Genomic DNA, 22,058 nt, shown 5'->3' on the forward strand with positions numbered 1-22,058 from the left:
TTTCTTTGAATCTTTAGCAACAGATGTTTGACTATGACACTATAACAAACATCTCTGAATTGTTTAATTTACAACAGTTAAAAGCTTAAAAATGCCTAAATATGTCATTCATAATGCAGCATTTTTTTTCTTCAATTAATTTTCTGAAAGTTTACAAAATTTGTACTAATTCTCTGTAACTAGATACGTTCTGGATCTATTCTCAGGGAATCTGTATAAAATACAATTTGAAACATCTTAAAAACTAAGCAAAAACATCTTTCTATTACGCTGCAAGGCAAATGATTTTTAGATGTTTTGCATTTTTATGCTAAATAGAGCAGCTGCAATTGATAAAAGGCAATCAAGCTAATTCAAGTCAATTAAGTCCAGGAGGGTCTCGGCTCTTGTTTAAAGAATTCTCTCAGTCTTACATTCATTTTTTAAATCTTTTACCATACATATTGAGGAGAGACTTTGTTCGTTTTAAACTGAGATTATTCAAACCAAATCTTATATGTTGGGACAATACATTTTTCTCATTGTTCTCCTCAAATTAAGGAAAGCAACCTTGAGGGAAGGCCAATTCACACTTTACATGACAGACTCAATTGCCACGGTGAGCACCAGCTTTCAGGTGTTGCCACAGAAAAAGGTCAACAGCCCCTTTTTGCCATTTTTCCCTTTTCATCCTTATTACTTAACACATGCACATCTCCCTTTCACACTTTTTGGTATTCATAAGGAATCCCATAAGATCTCCCATATAAAATGTGAATTGTCTGTCACATTCAGGTCAAATACAAATATACATCCATGGATATAATATAAAAGACATTAGAAGAAAATAAATGCTTAGCATCCAAATGTAACTACAACGGGTATAAAATTCTGGAGACTTTTCTTTGAATCTGAGAGCCAGTGTGGTGTAGTGGCTAAAGTGTTAGACTGGGAGTCGGGAGATCCAGGTTCTATCCCCCACTCAGCCACTGGTGACTTTGGGCCAGTCACAGACTCTCAGCCCAACCTACCTCACAGGGTTGTTGTTAGGATAAAATGGAGAGGGGGAAGAGGATTATGTACGCCGCCTTGGGTTCCTTGGAGAAAAAATGTAAATAATAATAATAATAATAATAATAATAATAATAATAATAATAATATTCCGAGTCATTTGGAGTCATAAGGTTTATTAAAAGAATTAAGATTGCCATTTTTTCATTCTATGCTTTTTTTTCATGGGAGATTTTAATTATTGGTTGATTATGCTTGATAATAGAAAATCTCCAAGGGATTATTTGCTTAGCCACTAGAGATTGCTAATTTCTAACACGTGAAATTTATTGGGTTCTGAATTAAATAATTAGTCTGTCCTAGAGCATTCCTTTCTGACACTATATAATTTTCACAAGAATGGGTTTGCCAGAGTGTAAGGAGCAAGAAAATAATCTGTTGAAAATAACAGCCTTTTCAGAAATGGGTTCAAGAAAATATAAAAGTCATAAAGGCCAAGATAAAGGTAAGGAGAAATGGGTGAATAATTTAGTACCCCCTAGGTCCAGGATGCACTTACCTGAGAATTAAAGCTTTTTGAAGAATGAACAAGCTTAGCCGGACATGTTCTTCTATTCTACAGAATCTAATGTTGCTACCTGCCCAAGTGGAGAGTACATATTTTCTTAATAATCTTGGCACACAATTTTTATTTGTTGCTAATGCCTGACAGACAGCAGTGTTTTTCCAAAAGATATATTAAGGCATATCGATGCACACTACTAGGCTCTTGTGAAATGGGAATCTACTACTGTACCTATTTACACTGAATGTTTTACACTGGGTTACAATCAAAAGATTAAAAAAAAAGTTCTGACATATAAGGCAACAACTCCTTCCATAGGGCTTTTTCAGAACAGGAAGTGTGGGCAGCCAGGGAGGCTACAGAGCAATCAGATATATGTAATAGAAAGGAAAGGGGGAAACCAGCACCCTTTGCCACCTGCAACTATAAGGTAAGCTCAAAAACAACATTAAAAGGAATTTAAAGGAAAATTTAAGTGACTTAAGAATGAGGCAGGCAAACATGGGGGGAGAAAACCTTTGGGAAATTGGAGAAGAGCTTTTGGCAGAGCACCAAAAAGGTAATAAGAAAAGCCAGGCAATGTTCAGCCCAGCTTTTGAGGTAAATGGTTAAAAAAAAATTAAAGAAGAGTGTTTGGGGGGGGCTATATCATGAGAACATATTCATTTGTCTGTCTCCCTCTCCTATAATAATTCAACCAGGGGTTATCCAATACAACTGAACAGTGAGAGTTTCAGGACAGACAAAAGGAAGTTCACTCAGTGCATAAACTATGTTATTTGCTACCATAAGATGCAGTGGTGGCCACCTAATAAGGCTATAAATAGCTCTGATATTCATTAAGACTATATATTACCTCATAAATTGAAATAATACTAATAATGGGGGGAAAGCAGCAGCAGCAGCATCCTGTATTAGTGCCAGTATTCGTACCGTTTGCTGGGAACATGAGTGGAATGGTGCAAACCTTTGTATTCTGCTGACTCGATAAAAGGCAGCTTCCTATGTTCCTGTGTGTGTATGCATGCTGAAGGTTTCTTTTACATTATTATTAGCAAAGTTAAGCATTCAGAATGGGACAGGGTAAAAATTTAGAACGATGGAAGAATATAGAATAATTAAAGCTCCCTTGGCAATATTCACAGATTGCATGTTCTGAGCAAATCATATAACATAAAACTACTTCAATATAAATGTGCATTTGCCAAAGTTTTTTCCCCATTCCTTTGAAGATAAAATACTTATTGTGCTTATCCAGTGAACATGATCCAAGGCTGTTTTATATACGAGCTGCTTGGCCCTTGCCATTTTGCTACTGATCCTCTAGCTGATCTTGCAATATAGGGCAGGAGGGGAAAACACAGGGAGCTTTTTCTGGATACAGAGCAGCTGTTGTGCTCATAGGACATTGGAGTAAGGCTCAGAGATAGAATCATAAAGACATGAGGGGGGAATTATCTTCTCAGTGTATCATTGGCACATGGGTTACAGCTTATCCCAGCCAAGTATCGTAACTGTATACAAGTGCACGCCTTGCTACTGTCAGCCTTACAATAAGACAGGCAAACCAGAGCGGAAAGTACAATAGTCTAGGGCTATTTGGGCAGTGGAATCTGGTGGCTCTGATGTCATTGGGGCAGTGAATCCTCTCCGGGTTTCAGTCAGAACTCTAAAGGAGCTATCCAAGGTGCAAAGCACTTCGGCAGCTCTGTTAGAGTTCTGATTGGGTGTGACGAAAACCCGGAACGGATTCACTGCCCCATTAATGCCGGAGTCACCAGCCTCCACTGTATTTAGTGTGTGCAAATGATATACATTGGAGGGCAGAAGAGATCTGTGAATTGTCACACTGCTATATTCCAAGTAACCCCATTGTGAGTGCAAATCCCTGGTGAGATTTGAACTCACAGCGTTATTTTCCTCTTGCAGGTGTGGGGTACTCATTTGGATGGCCCACTCCAGGAGACTGATGGAAACTCTCAGACTTCTAAAAGTTCTTGGAGATCATTTTTTTTCTAGTAAAGAGAGCTGGTAATCCAGAAGAGGTCCTAGTCTTGCTGTGGATGTGCACCAGGCCATCAGCTCGATTGTACTCGAGTGCCCTCTCCAATGCTATAGAGACCACCTTGCTTCTTGGTATACCGAGGAAGCTGCAGGCAGTGAAACAGACTGGAAGTCTCATAAGACTTAAGTGGAAGATGACCAATGCTGTTCTAGAGCACATAATTGTTCCTACTGTATGATTGTTCAGGCAGCAAAGCAGTTTTATTTTACAGTACGCCATCCAGTGGGGATCTTTCATGTGCTTTGGGGGCTTAACACTCTCTCCTATGAGTTGAGGTTTCTGTTTCCACCATCTGCTTGAGTTTGGGGATCAAGTTTAGTTGTTGCTGCCTGATGATGTGGAGAAGGTGCTGGCAGCAATGTGACTGACCACGTGCCCTCTCGATTCTTGCCCTTCTTGGCTAAAAAAAAGTTAGCTAGGGAAGGGGAGGGGGTATGACTGGATTCTGGGTGTGACAAATGCATAGTCATGTGAAGAGGTGACGCTGGCACCCAGTGCCTTTAAGGAGGCAGTAGTGCAACCGCTCTGGAAGAAACTCACTCTGGTCCCAAAGATATTCAACACCTACTGACCTGTTGTAAATACCCATTTCTTGGGGAAGGGAGTCAAGAGGGCCATGGTGGGACAACTGCAAGCACCCTGGCAGGATCCCAATTCTCTAGACAAGGTGTGGGGAACTTTGAGAGGTCCAGCGGCAAATTTCACTGCCTGTAGACTGCGCGCTTGATGTCACCCTCTGGAATTCAGTTGTGGTAAAAAGAATTGCTGATTTGCCCCAGATTTTCATTGGCGAATAGCTACAGAATACTACAATAGACAAATTTAGTTTGAAAACAAGCTAAATTTGAGCTTTGTGTAGTTATGTCTAACTTTCTGCAGCAAATCAGCTGTATTCAGAGGCACACATGGACTGCGGGGCCACACTACGGGGAGCAGTAGAGGCTGCATGCAGTCCGCAGGCTGCGTGTTGCCCACCTTTGGAGGACCATTACTGAGGGAGGGACAGGGGGAGTGTGATCCTGGTAATTCTGGTCAATGTCGCCTTGCCTTTTAAGAATATCAACCATGGTATCCTCCTAGACTGGTACGGTGGGTTGGGTATTGGAGGCGCTGTGTTATGGTGGTTATGTTGGTACCTGTGGAGTCAGTTTCAGAAAGTAATACTGGGCGACTATTCCTCATTTCCTTGGCAATTGAACTACGAGGTTCCACATTTTGTCCACAGATGTTGTTTGACATCTGTATGAAACTTCTAGGAGTGGTCATTTTATTTTATTTTTATTTATTTTATTTACTGTATTTCTATACTGCCCAATTACTGAGGCTGTCTGGGTGGTTCACAAAAAATAAAACCACAAAATAAAACTTTAGAGGATTTGGAGCAAAGCATCATCAGTATACTGGGGAAACACAGCTCTATCTCCCTGACATCTGAATCAGTTGAAGCTGTGCAAGTCCTAGATCAGTGTCTGGACTCTATGATTGGCTGGGATGGAGGTCAATAAACTGAAGCTGGACCCTGGCAAGATGGGTGAGTGGCTCCCAAGTCCAGGAGATAGTCTCATTGCTTGTTCTGGATGGGGTTTCACTCTCTTTGATAGATCATCTTCATAGTCTGGTGGTACTCCTGAATCCTTCTTTCACTGGATACCCAAGTGGCCATAGCAGCTCAGAGTACCTTCTATCAGCTTTGACTGGTACTCCAGCTACATCTTCTCCTGGACAGGGATAGATTGGGCTCAGTGGTACATGCTCTAGTAACTGGATTTCTGCAATGCACTCAGTGCCCTTAAGGTTGTTTCAGAAGCTTCAGCTCGTGCAGAATGCATCAGCTCAGCTATTGTCGACACTGCACATTTTCAGCATGTAACACCTTTGTTGAGGGGGAATGAACTGACTGCCTAGTTGCATCTGGGCCAGGTTTAAGGTTTTGTTATTGGTGTATAACGCCCTAAACAACTTGGGACTTGAAACAACCACCTTTATCAACCTGCTTCGTCATTGAAATAATCAGATGACGTACTCTTACTGCTTCTTTATGGACCTCCTGGTGGTTCTGCATGGATTCCTTCATTGTCCACCACTTGGGAATGTATTTTTAGATGTAGAGCCGTTCATAATTTTTAAAATCAATTAATCAATAAATAAATATAACAAAATGTAGGCTAGTTACTCAAATTGTAACCATGCCCCACCACCAGAAAATGGCATTCCGTGATTTGTCACCTTCTTCAAATAAACTCATAAACATTTTCACCCCAACTTGTTCAAATGAGGTAAAAGCATGGGTAGGTAACCTGTAGTGCAAATGTTTTGGAGCACAACTACCATAAGTCCCAGCCAGCATATTCAATGGTCCAGAAAGTTGTAGTTGTAGTCCATATCATCTGGAGGGCACCAGGTTGCTTAGCCCAGGGGTAAAGGTTGGGGAAGTATTCGGATTGAAAAATAATACTGTACAGAATGGAGCAAGGGTAAGAAACATGCAGCCCCAAGATGTTGTGGGACAGCAACTCTCATTAGTCTTAGCCAACATAGACAGTAGTGAACTTTTCTGAGTTGTGGCCCAAAAACATCTGGAGAGCCACACGTTCAACATCTCCTAAATAGTGATAAATAAGCAATCTCTTGTGGCTTCTCTGTTGCTCTGTTAAATTTATAGTTTTTAAAACTGCTAGAATGATTTTCTAAATGAACTGCTAGAATAAACTGCTTAGGTTCAAACACAAATAAGTATGCAATCGTTCCACAGGTAGGCTTTCATATTCATTTAAACAAAAATGTAGATCCAGCCCTGTCTAGGATTTGAACGTAGAGTTCGATTTACTGATATTTATCAGTAGTTAATAGGAAGGTGGATTTGAAAGATCTCATATGATAAGAATAAGTAGCATAATGAAAGGAAAATACCAAAGATGTTTATTCTTGAATCAATTATTTTGTAAAAAATGAATTCTTCCAATGGTTACAAGCAAAATTAGCCTACTTTTCAAAGAGGTTTGATAATTTATTACAGCACAAATACAGCAAGGGTTAATTAGCATTTTGCCTTTAAAGATTTTCTATGCTGTTCATTTGTAATAAAAACTATTATTTTAATAAAGAGGCTACTCATTAACTTGTGTCTCCTTTCAACAAACACTGCTTTAACAAAAACAGCATTTTTAACAAGGTGCTATTGTGCACAGTAGCAGTTTACTGCAACTTCTTCTCAAGTATATGACCACAACTTTCATGGCTTGCTGTGTTCAACAACTGTAATTTCTTCCCACAGCAACTGAAAACTAAGGAAATTGCTCCCGCATGTTAGTGCCAGGCAGTCCACAGACTTTTTATTTACTAGAGCCTTCAGGTTGCCCAACTGACTCATCATGGAAAAGTTGTGGAGCCGCCTATCAGCATCAGTAAAGCTCTTTGCTTACACTCCTATTTCTCCTTGCTTTAAGACATGAAAGCACACTGCTATATTTGATATATTCATTGTCTCAGTTAGATTAATCACAGAAAACTCTTAGTTGGTACAAACAAAATGAAGAAATCCATACAATCCTCATAAAGCTACTAGAGCCTTTCATATTGTAGTCAAATATTTTTAAGGGTCAGACTATATTTTACGACTGGAGATCTGTCTCCATGACAATAGCACCTTGAGCAATTTAGATTGGGAAGAGCATCCACTGCTTCCCTGATCAAATCATCCATTCATTTCTAATAGTAAATCAATCAATCAATGCTTATTTGTTAACTGTATACCCACCCTTCCTGTAAAGAGCTCAAAGTGATGTTTTGGGTACAAGTGCCTTCTACCAGCTTTACAAGTTGACAACTGTATGGTAATTTGTACCTGGGTTTCTCACATCCAAACCCCATGTTCTAGTTGCTACTTCCCACTGAGCATCTACAAGCCCATGAGAGAAAGATAGAAATTCAAAATAAATAAATCCAAAGATTCTCAGGGTGCTAAATATTGCACCCGTTACTAAATTTCTGTTCTTACATAGCACAATTGCAACATTGTGAAATATAGTTATTCTGTTTGTAGCCTGTACTAAAGAAGACATCATTCCCACGAAACAGATGTTGACAGGACTGTAGATCTACAAGAAGATGGATAGCTAAAAAGACAAAATTGAAGTGCTCTGCTGTGTGTTAGCGACAACTTTAACATCTGTGTCAATAGATGATTTGTATACTTCTGACACCCTTACTTGCCATTCCTTACAAGGGGTTAATAAAAAGGTTTCCGAATTTCCCCAAATAGCACCATGTACATTGATGGTGCTATATAAATAAATAATAATAATAATAATAATAATAATAGTTAACAAGGAAACCTGTACCTATTTGCATAAAAGAAACAGTACAACAGGTTTACAAATTATTAGCCATTTAAAAATCTATGGTAATAGTTAATGAAGGAACCAGTGCACTAAGATTTATCTATTTAGTTGTTTTGAATGGTTTTTTTTTAAAAAAAAAAAAACCATTTAACTGCTTTTTATTAAAAAAATAATCTCAAAGCTGTTTATATAGTTAAGGCCATACAAACATGTTTCCAAGAAGTGGTTTCTGAAAAGATGTGTATCTCATTAATTCAGGATGGCAGTCTCTCTGAATAATATCGGTCTAGGAATACATGTTTATATAGAACTATGTCATTTCTATTTAAAATACAAGGCAGAGAAATGTAGTATAATCTACTACTCTAGCACGCCAGTAGAATTAGCTAGCCACCAATTTCACTGGGAAATTCCACATTAATCCATATTGTTCATCAACACTATCTCTAATAAGGATATAGCAAATGCCTTCTTTAAAAAAATTTACATGCGTTCTTTTAAAAAATGGATTTGATTTGATTTTCCTTATGTAACAGCAACACAAAGTCACATTTTAAAAGACAGTATGTGTGAGGTAAGGTTCTACTGAATAACAAAGGGCTCCCATTACTGCAATATATTTCCTTTCCCAATGGTCCATAGAGTATAATGATATTTTCAATGTACTGTAGGTGGACTAGAATGACTTTGGTTTATTTTTGTATGACCTTAGGGTTTTCCCATCATTAATAAAGAATCAAACCAAAATTTATATACATTTGCAAACTTCAGCAATGCCATGGTGTGCACCCTCAAAATGGGACAAAATGAAATGCATGCAGCAGAGGCAGTGAACCTCGTAATGACTGACAATAAACCATTTTCCAGCCGGGACATCATGACATGCAGTGAAAGACAGAAGAATATCTTTCTATTATAGCTTTTGTTACTTGTCAACAAAAGCCACACACTAATTTTTTTAGATCAATATAAAGTTTGAAATCTGAACTATCCTATAGCCCCCCAAGACGCAGCCTAGGGGCCACAGAATTGCTCTCTAAATTCTTTTAACTATTCCTCATCTTTAAAGATTTCTGAAACCATATTTTCAAACATTAACAAAAGCCAACAAATATAATGAAGCCTTTAAGATTACTGATGGATTAATTTAGTGTCATCAATACGCAGGATACTTTATGAAGGAACACAACATGCATAAAAAATGAGTTCCTTCCACAAGGAGCTTGCAATCTAAAATTTTGGCAATGGAGAGGCAACAGAGGCAAGAGAGAAGCAAGGGAACAAGAGATAGGGATGGATAAATGTGATTAAACACATCTCTAGGCTTTGTTTTATGGGGGAAGTGCAGGAATGGATTAAGTTAAAGGCTTCCTTGAAAAGCTAGATATCAAGGAAGGACACTTAGGGTTGTACCATGGGGGTATTCTGGGAGGAAATCCAAGGTATAAGGGGAAACAAGTAAGAATGAGCAGGAGACTTTTAGGGAGCCATAATAGTAGATCTCAAATAGAAAAAAATCAACTGAAGCCGTTGCTAGATGAGGGTCTAGCCCAGTGTGAAGCCCGGGCTCCCTGCTGTGCGTGCAGATGACGCACAGGGGATCCCGGGGTCAGCCCGGGCTAAACCCTCCCTTGACCCGGGATAACTGGATCCACTTGTGGGCCGTTTTTTCCACAGCCCCGGGCTGAGCCCAGGGGTGCGGAAGGTCTAGCTGGTTCCATGGCTTTTCCCGGCTATGCGGCTTACTCACGAGTCGCTGGGAAAAGCCATGCACTGGGCACAGCGCTCCATAGGAGCGCTGTGTCCATCGGGCTGGGGGGGTGTAAAATCACAGGGGGGAGATGGGGGCCGGGGGGAAGGAGCGGACCCGGCAGGAGAGATGGGGGGAAGAGCGAAGCCAGGGTGGGGAGATCACAGACGGGGGGCGGAGGGGGCATCAGACATGGTGGATGGGGGGAAGAAGAATGTGGCCAGGGCAAGGAGATCGGGGACGGGGGGTGGAGGGGGCATCGGACATGGCGAGCAGGGGGCAGACATGGTGAGTGGGGGTGGGCGAGCGAGTGGAGGGTGGACATGGTGAGCAGGGGGTGGACATGGCGAGTGGGGGGCGGATGGGCGAACGAGCGGGCAGGGGGCATCAGATATTGTGGGGGGGAATTGGGGGCAGGGGGAGCAGGGAGCCCTTTATTTTTTTTAAAAAAAAGGCTTACCTTTTCGTTGGTGCGCTCCTGCACACATGGCCCCTTTAAGATAAAAAAATGGCCGACACGATGGGGCTTTCCCTTACCCCGTCGTGTGTTACATCTAGCTAGGGGCGACGGCCCGCGCTAGCTGCAGCGTGGCCTCGCCCCTACTCCCCACCAGATTATCAGGTAGTTCTAGCAAGGCCCTGAGAATTGGTTCTAACCCCCCAACACTCAAAGCTGATTCACAGAGATCTGACCCACAACTGGCTTCAATGTGCTGTGTCCCTGTAGGACAGTGACTGGGCTTAGTCCTCTTAGGGCCATTTGATTCCCTGCCCCTCCCCATAACCCTATTTTTTTACAAGTTAATATTTTTCTGGATACCTGCATAGTTTGAAACCCCTACACTGTCTATGAGTGCCCCAGATTTGTTGCTGTACCAAAATGCACAGGATGGCCAGGTTTACTATTAAGATTTATGATGGTCATGGTAATGATGATGGATGCTGAAACTTGGCTGCAGAGGGAAAATGTTTGCAAAAACAAAACAAAAAAGTGGTGGTCGAAGGTAGGGATGTAGAGATTTTGTTAAATCTGTTCTGTCTGCATTTCACCATTTGTCAGGCATCTTTTGTGCTGTCATCTGCTTACTGATGGGATCATACTTTTGTATGCTATTCTTGTTTGCAAATGCGCATTTGCACAAATCTCACCAAAAAGTTTTTTTAAAAAAATACAGTCCACAAGTCTGGGGAATATGCGCGACTCAGAAAAAGGTGGTCCAATGCAGATTCCACAGGCTGAATTCATAGAAATCCAAACTCATCTGGATCCATGGGTGGCACAAAATTACTTTTGAGGTAACAAACCATGGTTCTCTTTTGGGATATATTATTTACTAATAAATTTTCAGAAAACTACAAAATCAGTCTACAAGCACCCATTAATATGGCCATGTATTTGCTTTATATCAGAGTTCTTGCTTTCTACTCTGTTCTGAAATGAGCACCACTGAATTAAGCCTAAGTGTCCTATTAACCTATTACACATATGGAGGCTCTCATTTCCATCTGATCCTCCAGAAAAGGTGCCTTTAATGTATTCAGTTCTGCTGCCAAATAGCTCTTGCACATGAACAATTACAGCTAATTTTAACCAAATTGCTTCCTGTAAGAAGTGGACATCATTAAGAATCTTTCTCCATTTCCTTTTACAAAGAAGTCTTAAAGATAGAAAAGAAAGCTCTTTGTGATGCTGTCTGATAAAATCATTAGGCTCACACTACTTAGTTCAAAGCATAGGATGGAAATCACCTAGCCCTCAATGGAGTATATAAAGTAGCATGCTGTGCTTCAAAGCTACATCAATTTATTAGGCCATTTAATTAGGTAAGTGTGACATAAATTGCTTAAAATGTAGTCTAAGTTTCAGCACAGAAGACTAAAGATGTTTGTACCTGCTTTAGGGTGCAATCCCATGCACGTTTAGGCAGAAAAGGGTCCTAGAACCTACACCTCCCAGCATTTCCCATGCTGGCTGGGGAATGATGGGAGTTGTAGGACTTTTTCTGTCTAAATATGCATAGGACTGTGCCCTTGGTTATCAAAATGCCAGTATTATTTTGAAGAAATATGATAATTATCATAAATATAATTATATTCATTCATAGTATTGTCATAATATTATAAATTATTCTTATTATAAATTAAACAATGTTGTTGGTTTTTATGGAACATATATTGCATTTCTATACCGCCCAATAGCCAAAGCTCTCTGGGCAAGTCACAAAAGTTAAAGCATTCAAAAACAAATCCAAGTATAAAACAAACAACACTATAAAAAAGCACAATTTTGTTTAATATACCGGTAGAGTTGGAAGGGGCATAAGAATCTCAAATAAGGTGTGATCCACCACATCCAAATCTCTCATATCTTTAGGCCTTTGTAATAGGAATCACATTTATATACAGCCTTCCTATTAGACACAATAGCAGGTCCTGACTGATTGAAAAGTTAGACACTTCTTTTGCAAGCTTTAACTGTCACTTGTGTTCATGGTAGTTGTTCCTTACCACCACCAGCAAATCCTTCACTAAAAGGTAAGAGTCCCTTGGAGTATTCCTAATCTATGATTTTGGTAGTCTATAAACAAAACACCTAATTTCTTTATATTTTTTCTTTTCATAAAATATTTGCATTCTCTTCCTACTATAGTCATAAATCATTTCAACAGTGGGAGTAAAACTATTTTAAATAACCAAAAATACTCATCAAACCAAATGCTTTTATACCTTAATAAGCAATTATCTGAAGTCAAGCTTCAGCGGTACAAGTGGGGAAAATTGTAACGTGGGCATCCTTTAAAGTTTTGACACCTTTGTGTTTGGACCGACTTTCCACAAGTGATGACCTAAGAAGTTATCACATGACAAATGATGAACACAGACATTCAAAATGTGTAGAACCTAATACTTTCTTCTTTTTTTGTGAATTTTTGTGAATTGCTTAAAGACTCCTTTTGATATATACATTTAATAAACTCATCTAAATTACAGATATTAACCACATTCAGACACAGCATATTCAGACACAAAGCATTGTTTGCTTTAACCATGATTTGTTGAAGAAACCAAGATTCCTTGCAGACAATCAAATAAAGTGCTTTGCGCAAGAGCTAGGCAGCCAGGCTGAGAAGGAAGCCTTCTAACAAAGTGGCAGGCAGGGAAACGAGTTTGTTGCCAGGATGAATGAACAGAGAAGTCTGTGAAAGCACCAGTGAGAATATTTGACCTGTGTGAGCGGTTTGGTTTCCTACTCATTCTTCCCTTGCATCTTTGTAGTCAGGCAGGCAGTAGAGGAAGAGCAACACAACAAACTAGGATTAAAGTAATAGACCAAATTTGAATGTTAATAGCAAACCACAGTTAATACAGGCAGACTTAAAACCATGGATTCGGAACACAGTTTCCTGTCCCTCCCCACAAACCATAGTCAGTATAGGACACACATACAAGGTAGAAGCCCTGTTCACAAGACACCTTAAACCATGGCTTTAACCAAGGTGAATAAGGGTTTTTGCCTTATTCACCGTGGTTAAAACCATGGTTTAAGGTGTCTTCTGAACAGGGCCAGTGTTAAGCTAAATGAGATATGGTTTAGTACAGGGATGATTAACCTCCACCCTAATTGGGCCCACACATGATCCCTATCTGGCCCATGGAGGCTTGGGCACCCTCCAGATCCCACCACCTTGGCTATCCTTAGGCATGATCTGATAATGAGACAAAAAACTGAATATTGGGTCTGATTTGGTTCAAATAAATATTGGGGAAAACAGTAAGAATCTGTCTGTGTTCCACTGGATGGCAAATGGCATAAAAAAATGTTCCCCACACAAGCATCAGCACAGCACAGCAACAACAAGTTCAATGAGCTTTGAATGATGGATGCAAAGACAAAAACAAAAAAAATCTAGTTCTCAATTTGTCCACAATTTATTGACTTTTCATGACTTGGCGATGCCCCTCTGCTGTATGTGCAGGGATATAGTGGTGGGCAGGATGCAAGGAAACAGCTATCTCCCTCCCCCCCCCACCCCGCCACTGGTTGCTAAAGCACAAGGAGGCTCCCTCACAGCCAAGTTATCCAGCAGGGGTCCAGCCTTAACAAAGTCACTCACAAGAGCCACAGCCTGTCTAGATCTTCATGGTTCTTGAGTAATAGAAACAACACTCAAAGAAATGGTGGCAATCAGGACTACACCATAATGGCACGGCATGAGGTCTTAACAATTGATTAGAACTATCAATTGATTGGATAATCATTTAGCTGATCTGCCCTTTCATTTTTTCTTTTTCTTTTTTCCTAAATTGTTATTATACAGGTGCCTTTTTGAGTTACTGAAAGATGACTGAGATAGCTTATATTTCAATAAGCAAAATACACCACTCTCTAAGGAAAAAAAGACATCTATAGTGTTTTCTTTATAGTTCTCTATAACAACAACATACCTGTATCAAAACCATATTTTTAAAAGTATACCCTTAACTCTCAGTTTCACCAATTCAGTTCAATTTAATGTATTTGTTTTGGCCAAAACAAAATGTAACAACAGAATAACAATAAATTAAAATTTGCTCTCACTGATAAAAACTGAGCTCATCCATCAGTCAAGTAATTAATCTGATTAGTCTGTCACTTAAAGCAATTAACACATCAACCCTTTTGGCTATGCATTTTTTGTGTGCAGCATTTTACTAAGAGGCCCCCTATTTTAAAGAAAGAATATACGGCCAATTTTTTTAACAAAAAAAATGCATTCCTTTGAATCTTGGAAATCAAGCAAATGAAACAGAAGTGAACTGGAAAGACGAAACAAGTAGAACAATAACATTTTATCATGCAGGTTCAACTCAACAGTTCATCTCAAGGCAATCCTGAAATCTTAGTTAAAATGGTGTCTACTTTTATCAATTTAACAGCAACTGTCATGCATATTAATAGAGATATCCAGAACTCTGTTTAGTTGAGCCTAACAAACATCCTTCCTACATTATTTATTCTTAAAATAAAGAGGAAATTGCATCTAAGTAATTGAACATCGAAGTAACTGAGTTCACCTGCTAATAACATATATTTAAAAAATTGAGACTTTTTAAGAGTCAGTAAGTGGGATGCTTCATCATAATCATCATCAGAGCAACTGAAAGATGACATACAGCCACAAAAGGATTTAAAGCATGTTTCCAGCAGGGCCATCAGCAGAGCCACAAAATGGTGAGGTGGTGAGATGGTGCAAGTAATCCTGTATTTTGAATTACATATATTGTTCTGTTGCACCAGTTATAGTAGATTTATAACTTCTAGTTTTTATTTAAACATCCTTTATTTGTAAGTAGATGCAGTATAGTATATGGTATACAAAAGGACTTCCTTCTTCACCAGGAAAAGCTAAATATTTGTCCCATAAATTCTATCAGGTGGGATGAACTAAGGGCCAAGTGAGACGTGATGCATGAAGTAGTAGTAATAGTAGTTAACCTTAAAATCTATGGGAGCTTCCAATTTGATTGGAATGAAGGAAGAGAATGGTTAACCAAATGAAACTTGACATATCACCTGTATAAGTATCATTTGGCACGAGCTTGCAGAGATCTGACAGGAAAGTGTTCATTTTCTTTATATAAATGTGTACACTCCCCTGATCTGTGTGCCAATTCCAAACGTACAACTAAAACTGCCTTATAAAAGAGGTAACTTAAAGCAACTGCACCAAATGCTAGCAGCAAGGGAGAAATTAAATTATATGTGTGTACACTTATTGTTGGTTTCCTGCTCGAATCTTCTAATTCCAACAAAAGCCCACCTGCTATCAAACTCAGTAGATTTTTTATTTATTTATTTTTTGCAAGTATTACAGGGCAGGCCTTGACATCAGCTAATCGCTCAAGCTATCTTACTATTTTATAACAAATTTTTAAAAGGTAAAATTTTGTCTTCTGCACAGTCTTGTAACCAATACATCATATCTAATTCTGACACACTCCATTAACTAAACATTTATACTGCATTAGATGCTAATAAAATACCTTACCTCTGTCTGAAGTATGGCAGCTCTCTGTTCTTTGGCAGTAAGCGACTCTTTAAGCACTTCAATGTGTTGCTTGCAATCTGAATTCTGATTGCTAAGGGTTTCAAGCTTAGTTTGTAAGGCAAGAAGTTCTGATTCTTTCTTTGAAAGCTCCTGCTTCAGCTGATCAATCTGCAATTTTTTAAAAAAATCAATTCAGTTCAGCAATTTCCATGTCCTATTATATCCTGAGTTCAGAGAAGACTCATCAAGGCAAAAGAGAAACTAACAGGTTAATGTAAGTCTAGTTATGTTCACATACGATTAGCGTCACTGACTTCTATTTAATTTGATTTATCATTATTGCGTATCTCTATATTACATCCAAAGTTCTCAAAAGGCAAATACTCCTGCAATACAGGCCTTTCCCAACCAAGGGAAAGCATGAATTGAATGAAGGGGTCCATGCATCGAATGAGGCAGCAGGGTCATACTGCTGGCCCAAACCCCAAGGTTGTGCAACTCCACTCTCCAACATCTATAAACTGAGCATGAATGTCGGAGCCAGAAGAGCATGTGAGTGTAGGGTTCAGTGGAGGCAGGTGGCTCCGATGTCAGTGGGGCGGTGAATCCACTCTGGGTTTCAGTCAGAACTCTAAAGGAGCTACCCAAGGTGCAAAGCTGTTAGGTAGGGCTTGTAAGGGCTTTTGATTTTTTGCTTTCTGTAAACTGCTTGCTGCTAGAGAAAACAACGCCATTTTGTATAACCATATATGTTTCTGCTCTCTTGTAACTAGACTGTCAGCTAAAAGCTGTAACTTTTGAATTGCTGTGTGTAACAGGGGAGAATTTGATAAGAGATAAGAATTCTGGGCATTTAGCCAAATATTCTTCTTAAGAACTCAGTGAAACTGCATGTATTTTTGTCAGTTCTGTTTACTCCAAGAGGAGAGGACTGGCCTTATCCAGCTGAATAAATCTTGATTGTACCTGGCCTCAATCTCTGTTTCCCTCCTTGGTGATAATTGGGGATCCATCCAAGGGGACGAACACCTGAGCATCTAGTTTATGCAACAAAGCAAAGCATCATGTATAGCTCCTTTAGAGTTCTGACTGGTTCTGCCCAAAACCCGGATTCCTGACCTCACTGACATTGGAGCCACCAGCCTCCTCTGGTGGAGATCTAAATGAATAGGCTTTCATGCCGCAGGTGTCCATGCGCAACATGTGGATGTCAGGGGGCGTTGATGCCTTTCATGTGATTATCATATGAATGAGGGATTGTCAAGCCCTTTAAACAGTTCAGTAGTGCTGAGGAAGCCACTTTTCTAGGAGTCCACCTTATGGTCCTGCTGTAGTATTTAATGGCCAGCAACCATCTGGATGGGGACAATCAACACATTGGCCCCATTCAGAAGACATCTTAAACCACGGCTTTAACCACAGTGGTTAAGGCAAGCCGTGTTCAGAAGACACCTTAAACCACAGCTTTAACTATGGAGAATAAGGCTTTTTGCTTTAATCACTGTGGTTAAAGCCATGGTTTAAGATGCCTTCTGAACATGGCTTGGCTTTCTGGCTTAACCACTGTGGCTAAAGCCATGGTTTAAGGTATTTTCTGAATGGGGCCATTGTCACCTCCAATCCTGTCCAGGACCCAAACAGCTGAGCTTTATTTATTAAGACATTTGTATCCCGCCCTATATCACAAGGATCTCAGGATGGCGTACAGATAAAATCATACAACCAATATAAAACAATAAATTTGTTTTAATTTGTTTTTACACAGCTAAAAACAAATTAAACCATTAATAAGCTAAAACCAGTTCAGAATTTAAAAACAGTAAAAACAATTAAAACAATTAAAACTATGTACGGCTTTGTTCAAAAGCCATGTCTTTAAGTGTAATGAACTAATAGTCCTATGAACTGATAGTCCATGGCAAAGAAGCTCCCATGACACAACATCACATTTAGATAGTACATGTGGCTCACACTAACACCTACATTTTAGAGTTCATCTTCCTGATAATGACCTGCACATGATGGGTAGAGGAACATGACTTGTGGTTGTGCGCACCTGCTTCAAGAGGTGATCTGGGCATCTCCATGTATGCATGATTTATATAACTTCCACAATCTTTCCCCTACTCAAAAGTGTTAAAAAGAAGATGAAAATTGTACGTATGCCCAGATCATGTGCAATTTCGCATTCAGAGTATTTAACACGCATGATTCAAAGGCCTGGCCCAGGATGATGAATGCCTGGATTTACATTCCCACCCCTGGTTCTTTGTAAACTGAACTGAGTAGTGATGATTCAGGTCAAATGGACACCTGCTTTCTACACTTGAAATTGTATGGATTCAGACGGGCACACCACAACATTCAAAACAACTGAATCCCCACTACCATAAGATAAACAAAGGTGCAGTAGGGCTGAATTTTGCTTATAACAATAAAAAATTGTCATCTAAAAATAAGAATTTATTATGACAAAATTCAGTTGTCAAAAATCCATATGCTGATTGGCATTATCAAAATGGCCCCAGGTTTTTATATGTTTTTCTTACTAACATAAGTACTAAAATATTTTACTAGGGGACACAAGATGTGTCCACTGGACACTGAAGTAACCTTTACCAATAATGTGATCCAATTTATCCCACAGCTACAGTTTGAGAGAAGAAGAGAAGATTTTAAACAAGAGTCTGAATTTTGATCATAACTTTAAAATGTTCAACGCACATGCTCCAGATTAGTAAAATACAATATTTATCAGCTGTAATACTAGAGAGTCACAAGTTACAGGAAAATATTTCTTACAAGTCCCACACTGTTTTATTTCAATTGAACATATGAAATGAATTCTTTTAGAATCAAATCCAAAAGGCATCTTACGCATTTATGTATATTTGCACATGTGGGATATTCATACTACAAAGCAAGCTTACTTTTCTTCATAAGAAAAGTAGATAGAACAAATTTCTAGTGACCTTTTAATAATAATTAGCATTAATTATATGTGGTGCACTAGTACTCTAGGAATATCTTTTTAAAAGAAGGCCCAGTAGATACGTTTGCAATCTAAAGGAGAGAACAAAGAGGAAGGAATAGCAAATAATGCATAATCTGAATGCACAAAAATGAGTTCAGAAAAAAACCAATAAAACTGAAACACAATATACAACTTACTTAGAAGCACATCGTTTTAAAAAGGGATTTGCAAAAATGGTAAATATCTCCCATTCATATATCACAAAATTGACAGCCCATTATAAGTAAGCTCAGATATAGAGCCAAAACTGAAATAAAAAAAATAAGGTGAGAGTAATTCCACACAACACAAATGGAGGCAAAGTTGAAGCCAATATGTACTCCAGCATGTGTTTTATATGAGTCCCACATGGGCCATCACACAACCTATTCTTTACTAAAAAGACCTTCCTAATTTTATCCTCGATTTAGCCAAACCCTGATAAACAGTCATGGAACCTGGTGTCATTTTCACTGCAGATATGTTACGTATTTCTATTCATTAGCACAAAAGCTCCATCTAGATAATTTGCAAACTGGCAGAAGTTTGCTGTACACACATAAAAAAAAAAGAAAGTATCTGAAAAGTTGGAATACCTAGATCTTCTTTCATGAATTATTGAATGCTTATAATAAAACACAAGGCTTGGGCTCTTTTTATGAAATGAAATATCTCATGATTTTTCAGGGGGGCAAGGTTTTGGTGTGCAAAATGCTTCATGAACCCCCCTTCGCTTACCTTTTCCCATTCCATTGCATGTTTGTTCATTGCATATCTGCAGGTGCTTCTTCCCTCAATCTACAGAGCTGTGATGTTGTATTAGACCACTGACACTTTTGTATCAAAATGCATTTGGTCTATCTTGTAATATATTTTACTTGTAATATATTTCCAGCCTCTTTCCATTCCACCTTCACATTGCTTCTCCTCTTTTGAGGTACATGTGGTGAGGCTCTTCGCTCCACTGCGACTGCGGGTTGCAGTTCTGTACCGCCCCCCAGGCTCATCCTCAAAATTTATCTCTGATTTTGATTCGTGGCTGTCCTTTTTCCTCTCTGACAACTGTCCTACTCTTATCCTGGGTGATTTCAACATTCATGTGGATGACCCTCAAGATGCTGCAGCTCTACGATTTCGCTCATTATCTTCCTCTTATGATCTTAAGCTTTGGTCTGATGCACCCACACATTCCCTTGGACACTGTCTGGATCTTGTTCTCACTCGGAATTGCTCTGTGTTGGACTTTTCTACTGCTCACTTTCCGCTGTCAGATCATCACCTAGTTTCTTTCAATATTACTCATAATCCTCCTCCTTCACGTCCCGCTTCTCGCTCTTGTCGTGACTTGCAATCTATCAATTACGAGGCTTTTTCCCAGTCCCTAGCCTCCTCCCTTCCTTCTGTCTGTTCGGCTGTCTCCTTGGACTCAGCTGTCTCCTTTAATTCCTCCTTATCTTCAACTCTTGATAATCTTGCTCCATCTACAACTCGGATAGTTCGCCCTTCTCAACCCCAACCGTGGCTCACCTTTTCCCTCCACTACCTTCGCTCTTGTTCCCGGGCAGCTGAACGCCTTTGGCGTAAGACCAGGGACCGGGCAGACTTTGTCCATTACAAATTTGTACTTTCCTCTTTCTCTTCTGCCATCTCACTGGCCAAACAGCAGTACTACTCAACGCTGATCCAGTCAAATGCTAGGCATCCTCAGCGGCTCTTTGCGTCCTTCAATTCTCTTCTGAAGCCTAATCCGCCATCTCTCCCCGCCTCTCTGTCTGCTAACAACTTTGCCTCTTTTTTCAATGCTAAAATCCAAACTATCCGCTCTGATCTGGCCAGCTCTGCTCCTCTTCCAGTTCCTGTTCCTCATCTGTCAGCTCCTCCTGCAAATTTCTCTGCGTTTCCTTCGGTCTCTGCGGATGAACTGTCTACAATACTGCGCTCTTCGAAGCCTTCCACTTGTTCTCGTGATCCGATTCCTTCTCGCGTCTTTATTAATCTTATTCCTGCTATCCTCCCTTCCTTGCTACATATTATTAATCTTTCTCTGTCCTCTGGTTCATTTCCTTCTGCTTTTAAACATGCTACAGTCTCTCCCATTCTCAAGAAACCTACTCTTGATAGGCTATCTCTGTCTAACTACCGACCTGTCTCTTTGTTGCCGTTTGTTTCAAAGATCCTGGAGCGTGCGGTCTACTCTCGCTGTCTTGACTTTCTTTCTAGTAACTCTGCTTTGGATCCATTTCAATCTGGATTCCGTCCTCTGCATTCCACCGAAACAGCCCTTACTAAGATCACCAATGATCTCCTTACTGCCAAGTCTAAAGGCCATTATTCCGTTCTTATTCTCCTTGATCTAACTGCAGCCTTTGACACGGTTGATCATGATCTTCTCTTAGATTCCCTTCATGACCTTGGATTTTGTGGCTCTGTCTATAACTGGTTTGCCTCCTATCTAGCGGGTCGCTCTTTCAGCGTGTTGACTAATGGCAGCTCGTCTTCCTCCTTTCCCCTTTCAGTAGGGGTTCCGCAAGGCTCGGTGCTTGGCCCGTTGTTGTTTTCCTTATACATGTTGCCCTTGGGCAAGCTTATTCAATCTCATGGTCTCCAATATCATCTGTACGCCGATGATACACAACTATATCTGTCATCTCCGGAACTTTCTCCTGATGTTCACGATCGTATCTCGGCATGTCTTTCAGATATCTCAGCTTGGCTGCTTCATCGTCGCTTGAAGCTTAACATGGCAAAGACTGAATTGCTTGTTTTTCCTCCTAAACCTTCTCCTCATCTCTCATTCTCTCTTACTGTCAATGATGTTACGCTTACTCCGGTCAAGGAAGCTCGTAGCCTTGGCTTTATCTTCGACTCCTCGCTCTCCTTTATTCCTCATATTGAGGCAGTAGCTAAATCTTGTCGATTTTTCCTGTATAATATTGCCAGGATTCGATCATTTTTGTCTGTCTCTTCTGCCAAGACGCTTGTTCATGCACTGGTTATTTCACGGTTGGACTACTGCAACCTTCTTCTCTCTGGCCTTCCTTCTTCTCACATCAGCCCGTTGGTTTCTGTTCACCACTCTGCCGCAAAGATCATCTTCTTAGCACGCCGCTCCGACCATGTTACTCCGCTTCTGAAATCTCTTCATTGGCTTCCAATTCACTTCAGAATCCAATATAAACTTCTCCTGTTAACCTTCAAAGCTTTTCACGGTCTAGCTCCTTCCTATCTCTCCTCTCTCATCTCACACTATTGCCCCGCTCGTGCTCTTCGCTCCTCTGATGCCATGTTTCTCGCCTGCCCAAGGGC

General features: G+C 39.9%; 1 protein-coding gene across 3 annotated transcripts in view; it reads right to left on the minus strand.

The window, feature by feature from the left end:
- ERC2 (ELKS/RAB6-interacting/CAST family member 2) overlaps positions 1-22,058 on the minus strand; it is a 596,359-nt gene that overhangs the window by 392,818 nt on the left and 181,483 nt on the right. For all 3 annotated transcript variants that reach the window (XM_063121300.1, XM_063121299.1, XM_063121298.1), the window contains one exon: positions 15,740-15,907. In XM_063121300.1, the coding sequence (XP_062977370.1) occupies positions 15,740-15,907 (168 nt within the window). The remainder of the gene's footprint in view (positions 1-15,739; positions 15,908-22,058) is intronic.

Source organism: Elgaria multicarinata, chromosome 3 (genome assembly GCF_023053635.1).
Source record: "Elgaria multicarinata webbii isolate HBS135686 ecotype San Diego chromosome 3, rElgMul1.1.pri, whole genome shotgun sequence".
In the NCBI taxonomy this organism is placed as follows: Eukaryota; Metazoa; Chordata; class Lepidosauria; order Squamata; family Anguidae; genus Elgaria; species Elgaria multicarinata.